The 7611-nt window shown below is 41.0% G+C and overlaps 1 protein-coding gene across 1 annotated transcript in view; it reads left to right on the forward strand.

The window, feature by feature from the left end:
• Positions 1-691, forward strand: part of LOC113171325 (tRNA wybutosine-synthesizing protein 3 homolog) — a 4556-nt gene extending 3865 nt beyond the window's left edge. Inside the window, exons 5-6 of the mRNA XM_026373616.1 lie at positions 1-130; positions 238-691. The exon at positions 1-130 is cut by the window's left edge and continues 4 nt beyond it. Of these exons, the coding sequence (XP_026229401.1) occupies positions 1-130; positions 238-478 (371 nt within the window). The 3' untranslated portion in view covers positions 479-691. The remainder of the gene's footprint in view (positions 131-237) is intronic.
• Positions 692-7611: the final 6920 nt, after the last annotated feature.

Genomic DNA, 7611 nt, shown 5'->3' on the forward strand with positions numbered 1-7611 from the left:
TTCGTAGCACTCACAGCCTGGAGGTTCCTCTCAGCCATAAAGGAAAGCTCCTGGTTGGACATGAGTATATCAATTTCCTCACTCAGATGGCCAATCAGAAGATGGAGGAGAACCTCAGACGGATCCAAAGGTCAGTGAGCTAACTGTCTTGCTAATGTGTCTCATTCAGTGATCTGTAGCAACCAATTGTAAACAAAATGTAAACTTATTATTTAGTTTGTTTTGTTTCATCTCCAGGTTCTACCAGAACCTTCAGTTGGCTCTGACAACAGATAAACTCCAAGAACTACAAATCCCAGATCATTCCAGATCACAGGAACTGCAGTATACCCCTAACACACCAGAGACAGAGGAGAAGATAAAAACAAGTGTGTACAAACGGAGGAGGAAGAGAGATCAACATCAGACTGACTGTTGCCATGGTGATGGATCAGACATTGTGCACGAGCTGGACGACTGCTTGGACCTGTTCACGTGAACTAGTAGCTCTGCACATGTGCTGACAAACTCAGTGTGTCATGGACTGCTGATGAATGTTTTTATCAAGAGAGCAGCAGCAGCAGCAGCCTTTATTACAAGGTAGATTGCCATGGTAACCAGTACTACTCTGGAGCAGTTTTCACTGGATCACTCCCTGGTTAACATGGAGAAAGCTGCTACAATAATGTGATAATAATAAAGAGTAAAGTAAAGATATTTCAAATTCCCATTGTTTTCTATGATTTTGCATATTACAGTACCCTTATTTCCTAATATGAATCATTTTAATTGTAGCATGATGCATCCAGTAAAAACACGTCTCACCACAATGCACAGCTGCACAATCACAGGTATTCTGGGATGTCTTGTGTTTGTCCTGTGTCTTAAATCCCAATATATATAACATTATCTTTTGTACTTGGGAATAGCAGTTCTCACTTATCTACATTATGTGACGTGATTGCCGCTAGACAGCCGCAGCACCTATTAGATTATCTGGAAGTTGAGTCATGGCAACTGGACTTCCTTCTTGTTAGGTCAAAACATTTCACTACTCATCTAAGTAGGTTATAACATGGACTGCAAAACGGTTTCTCTGAAAACTCTGGTCCTCGCTATCCTGCTTGTTTTCCAACTATCTCTGCTCAAACCACTGTTAGAAATTCAAACGGTATGAAAAGAATTTCATTCACATAACATTTTTTCTTATAGCACTTGCTTGCCTTTCATTTGTGTGGATATGACCCATCGACAGCTTCAGTTCATAATTAATCCTGAGTTCAACTTAACATTACTGTACCAAACAAACCAGTGTAGTTTTTCCTACACTGTGAGTTTGTGTTAAGTAGCCTGCAAGTATCTATTCAGAGCTTGTTCAGTGAAACACATCACTTGATGCAGTTTGATGCAGTTAGAGAATGGAAAAGATAAAGGACACAGTTTCCTTCTCTCTGAAGGTTTTAGGGATGTTCAATCCTGGTCCTTAAGAGACACTGTCCTGCTTGTTTTACAACTTTCCCTGTGGTACCCAATGCACATTAGCTGGATCAGGAGTGTTCAGCCAATCACAAGCTGTAAGAGCAGGGATGGTTGGAAAACAAGCAGGACCAGGATTGAACACCCCTGGTTTAACTGGTGCTTGAAGGTTTGCATAAAAATGATCCAATTTTGAAACCTAGTGTCCAGGTCCAAGTCCAGGAAACTGAACAGATGACAGGAAGTACACTTGTTTATTTGTTTACTGTGGAAGATGATGATTTTCAGGAAATTGAATCAAGTTTTAGGTCATATTTACACAGAACAGACAAAATTCTATGAACTTTTGACCATCACTATATGTGTGACCCCCACCTCAGCTGGGATTGGCTCCCCTAACATCTAAAGATAACTGAGGGATGGGAGCGTATAGGCAGCCCCCCTTTCAAAGTGCATATCCCTAAATTTATTCCTCATCTACTTCCTTTTGTGCACCTTTTTTCTTCTCTTTTGCAGACATCTTTCTCCTTTGCTACAACTCAAACAAGCTTTGTGGCCAAGAGAAGATTGTTACCAAGGGCAACTGTGAACCCTGTGGTGCACAGGAGCTTTTGTTTCCTTGGTAACTGAAGGACAAATGAAGACCAAAAATGATCTAAAAACTGTACTGACACTTCTATGGTGAAAATAAGAATTACATACTGAATATCGGTTAATAAAAATTAATTAGTGTCAGTTTAATGCCAAAATCAAACAATTTCTAATCATTTAATCTTTATTAAGCAGGCCTAGTGACATGTATGTGGTGTAACATGTACCATCTTTTAATGAGCTTTGTATTTAAAATGAAATACTGCAGCAACATGTTTCAAAATGTGATAGGAGCAACAAAAGACTGAAAGAGTTGTGTACAGTCGACCCCTGAAAAGTCATAGTTCAGGGTTCGCAGCCTCAGTCTTTACATGATTTTTCCTTGGATAACCAGGCAATGTTTTAATAGGCTTTTTTGTGCCTATATATACAGTGGCAAGAAGAAGTATGTGAACCTTTTGGAATTTCATGGTTTTCTGCATTAATTGATCATAAAATGTGCTCTGATCTTCATCTAAGTCACAACAATACAAAAACACAGTCTGCTTGAAATAATAGTACACAAACATTATATGCACTGTGAATGTTTACATGTTATGTTCAATAAAAACATGACAACATATAATGTTTGTGTACTATTATTTTAAGCAGACTGTGTTTTTCTGTCCACTGGGATGTTGTGTAGGGGACGGGTTTCTGCTTTTTCTGTGGGTGTTTCTCCACCAAAGCCTACAGTGAGTCCAACCTCATTCCATTATCATGTCCAGACGCGTGCATCATTCTGTTTTATGCTGCTTCCCCAGCAAACTTTAGCATAAAACAGCACACACACACATAAAACATTTGTAGCATGTACCTTTAGCTGTTTAATGACCTAAGCCGCCTTAGGCCCTTTTTCATAGTAATAGGACCAGTCCAATTTATTGTCTAGTTGCACACCTAGATATTTGTGGGCTAGCACCACTTCAATATTTGCACCACAAATGCTGACTACATGAGGAGGGGGTTTAGTCTTTTAATAATCTGGAACTATATGTTATCTGTGTGGACAACTCATGTAAGTACCCTTGTCCCTTGTGTGTGAATGAACCATCTTCAGTGCACAGTATGTTTGTGTCTATACTTCTAAGATTCCCTTCAACACATTGAAGTACAATGCATCCAGAGAGTATTCAGTGCTTAACTTTTTCATATTTTGTCATATTACAGTCTTATTTCAAAAATGGATTCAATTCATTACTTTTCTCTAAATTCTACAAAAAATACCCAAGAATGTCAAAGTGTTAGAATTTTGTTTGAAATCTTTGCAAATGTATAAAAAATACAAAACCAAAAAAAAAAAAAAAAAAAAACCTTTAGCACCAATTACAGCCTCAAGTCTTTTTGAGTATGATGCTAAAAGCTTGGCACACTTATTTTTAGACAGTTTCTCCCATTCTTCTTTACAGCACCTCTCAAGCTCCAACAGGTTGGTCTGGGCTCTGGCCGGGCCACTCAAGGACATTCCCAGAGTTGTCCTGTAGCCACTACTTTGTTATGTTCGCTGTGTGCTTAAGGTCATTGTCCTGTTAAAAGATGAACCACCATGAAATTCCAAAAGGTTCACATACTTTTTCTTGCCACTGTATGGGCATAACAGGAAGTGAAAGTAATGCAAGGTCATGGTCATGAAATGGTCATGCGAGGAATAGTATTTACAAACCATAATATGACATTAACAGTTTCTTTGGTTTAAGTATAAAACTTGTCGATTAGAGTTGTAAAGATATGTTTCATTCAAACCTGTTTTTGTATAATCTTCCACCATAATCTCCATGCTAGATAGGATAGGATATCCATCAATAACTTTTCCTTGATAGAACTGTTAGACTGGACACTATACCTTAGAAAGAACCCATTCCATCCATGTTATAACACGAAAAGCCATTGATAATAATAATAATAATCAGTAGAGCCACAGGAACCAATCATGTGGCTGAAAAAGTTGACGCAGTCAGGGCAAGACAGTTGAATTGGATTATTTTAATTTTATTTATTGTGTTCTGAATGTGTCACAAAGAACAAATGTTACAGTACACTGCTGAATCAGGATTAGAAAGCTTTCTTTTAGCCGATGATCTAGGTGAAGTTTGGGTAACCCACAGTTGTCTGTCAACTCCCATTTATGCAGCTAGAAGAAACTAATCAATTAGTCCTGACTGGTTTGAGGATACTGGATTCACTTCAAAACTGAAGCTCAAAGATGGACTTACGACCCCATCCATCACTCTCGACTCTCGAAGCTGACGACTTTGCCAGCTTCTTTACTAATAAGGTGGAACGAGTGGCATCTGGTGGCCCCTTCATTAGGTAAAAGATCCCAAGAAAAAGTCTTCAGCTCAGTGCTCCCAGTATGGTGGAACGAATGATCAAATTCACTGTCAGTATTCAAAAATCTCCTATGCACCTGAAACACATGAAACAGAAACAGCTCTTCACACACTGTGGACATGTCAACTCCAAAGACATAACTGACATTGTTCATGTATGATGTTCCATCACTCTTCTTCTTCTCAATTGAAGAGGACATTCAACCAGAACACAGAACCTTGTGGACTGTGTCTCCTCCACATTCTTTCTTTTGAGGCCAGCCCAAATTGATGTCAATTGAAATGTCAGGATCAGCCACATTGTGAAGGCGTAGTGTGAAAGTCACCAAGCAGCAACATGTGAACTTCACCGAGCCCTTTATAAAAGTAAAATACTTTTCTCTGATTTGTAATGGAGGAAGTGGTAGGTCGTATAGTAGGTGATGTAGTGGTTAGCACTGTCACCTCACACTAAGAAGGACCTGGGTTCAAATCCACAGGTTGGTCAAGTGGAGTCTACATGTTCTCCCTTTGTCTGCGTAGGGTTCTCTCTAGTTCTCCTACACCAACTCTCCCATTGGCGTGTGAATGTTTGTCTGTCTCTGTGTTTCAACCCTGTGATAGATTAGCGACCTGTCCAGGATGTACCCTGCCTCTTAAGAAGGGTTAGGGGAGGTGAGTAAATGTAACATGAAATGAAAATTCTCCAGGAAACTACAAGAACCTTTACAATTACACTTGAGTAAATGTACTAAGTTACTTACCACCTCTGGCAAGAACTATTGGGGAATAAATAGGATATGGAAACACATCACTGTGGCTGCCATGCTGCAGCTTTAGCATTGCCAAACTGAAAAAAGGCAGGGAAGACAGGAGAGCCCCGGGCAGATGGCCCGAAGGCGGCAGCTGGAGAGCCGGCCTGAGAGCCGACTGGAGAACTGGCTGAGCGACTGGAGAGCCTGAGGTGGCCGTGGCGACCAGAACCGGAACTGGGGCTGAAGGAGTGGCAGGCTGGCTATCAGCAGGAGAGGCCAAGGAGTCTGAATCGGACCTGTTGAGGTGGAAGGATGTCTGGGTCGTAAAAATCCAGGATTTGAAGGTTTTGAGATGAGACAGGATAAGGTCCTTGAGGTTTCTGAATTCTGTGTATTTCATGAGGAATTCCTTTCTGTGGGTGATTTGATGGCTAATTTGGTGATAGAATTGATGTGCTCCAGGTTTGCTGCTGTGTCCAGGCATTTAAACATATAATCCGCTGCGCCATGCAGGTCTAGGTACTCCTCCTGTCCATAACGTTTAAAACAGGGACAGGGGGAAAGTTTTCTGTGGCCAAAAAAGGGATTGGAGGGATCCATGGTCACCGTCTGGTCAGATCGTTCAGTCACAAGTAAGGGGCAGGCAGAGGCACGGATGAACGGAAACCAGATTTATTTATAGAAAAATACAAAAAAATGGGGAACGAAGGGGGGTATCAACAGACACAACACAAAAACACGAAGACAAAGTAACAACATAAAACTACCTACAAAGGCTTAGTACAACCTATCGAAGTAGAAAAGTAACAACAGAAACCAGAGACGAAAGTTCAACTGAAAATCGCTGCACAGGGGCAGACAAACAACTGAGTCCCAAGTGCAGGAGGGGCAAAGTCCAGAGGATCCAGGGAGGAGAAAAGAGGGCTAGGAGCAGGGCTAGGAGCAGGGCTAGGAGCAGGGCTAGGAGCAGGGCTAGGAGCAGGGCTAGGAGCAGGGCTAGGAGCAGGCTGAGAGCAGGTTGGTAGCAGGAAGGTAGACAAAGAAACACATGCGGGGCATGGAAAATCCGACGATCTGACAGTGGGGAGAGGACTGAGGAGAGTTTTTGTAGGGAGAGGGGAACGCAGGTGGAGCCAATATGCAATCAGGGGCTGGGAGAGCAGGGAGAGAAGTGGCTGGTGGGTGGAGAAATGGAAGTAGAGTCCAGGGGAAGAGGAAGAAATGGGGAAAATCCACAGCTGGCTTGGTGCCAGGCTGACATGGTGATAACCATTGCATGTCATTAACTTCTCTCTCCTGAAGTTGTGCTTCCTCCTCTCCTTGTCCCTCTCTCAGCAGGTGTCCCCAGCCTTTACACCACATGTAAAACCATTTCTTTTTGAGGGGTTGTCTTGCTTTAAACTCTCCATTGCGCCTAATGTCACTTTGAAATCCCTGAAGTTTACCTGACATGGTGTTATTATTGGTATTTCCTTTTTTTATTTTTTTTGAGTAGTGTAGATCGCCTAGGTAATCTGTACTACTCTGGAGCAGTTTACCTGCAGACCTGGAGAATAACAACTTCATGTTCTGTCTAAATTCTTTAACTAATAAAATACTGAAATTAATAATAATTAATTTCATGAACTGAGTTATTATTATTATTATTATTACTTATGTTATGTGACAAGATCCCCACTGGAGGGCAGCAGCACTTATTAGATAACAACATTCATTGCAAACTGTAATTTTTCTCTTTAAGAGTTTGACAGCCCTGGGCCTCCACAGTTGTGGTTCTGCTGGTTACCCCCTATCTCTGAGTAAAAACTGCTGATGACTTGAATCAGGTGTGTTTAGTCAATGAAAGGCTTGAATAGTGGAAAAAGAATATTATCCACATATGATGTCTGTGTGATGTGGTTGGAAAAGAGCTGGAAAAACTATGTTGACTAAGTTGAATAAAGTTTTATTTCTCTAAATATGACCTATTAAATATTACCTGCTTCAGATCATAATTTACCATGACTTTAAGTTAACATCGCTGTATCAGACAAGCCCTGATCCAACCTGTATAGTCTGTCCAGAAACCAGACCTCCTCCCTATAGACTAAGTTTGTGTTGAGCTAACTGCAAGCGGCTCTTTAGAGCATGTTCAGTGAAACAGAATGAATTGCTCATTGGGTGCAGTCAGATGATTCAGGAAAGTCACGGGAGTGGAAGGACACAGTTTTCCTCTGACAAAATCATAAAAAAAGCAAAAGAAGAATGACTCTACTCTGAAGGGAAGATAATCATCATTGTCAGCAAAGTCACCATAGACACTGATGTGTTCAAGATCTGTAGCACCAGACTACTGAAAGGACACCCGTGCTTTTAAATGAGATTTTTCATCATCAAACGAACAGTATAGAAGACTGTTCACAGCCGAATTCATCACCCAGGTAACAGTTCACTGGATACTACAGGACTGCACTAATTCCACC

The sequence above is a fragment of the Anabas testudineus genome, chromosome 17 (genome assembly GCF_900324465.2).
Source record: "Anabas testudineus chromosome 17, fAnaTes1.2, whole genome shotgun sequence".
NCBI classification, from domain to species: domain Eukaryota; kingdom Metazoa; phylum Chordata; class Actinopteri; order Anabantiformes; family Anabantidae; genus Anabas; species Anabas testudineus.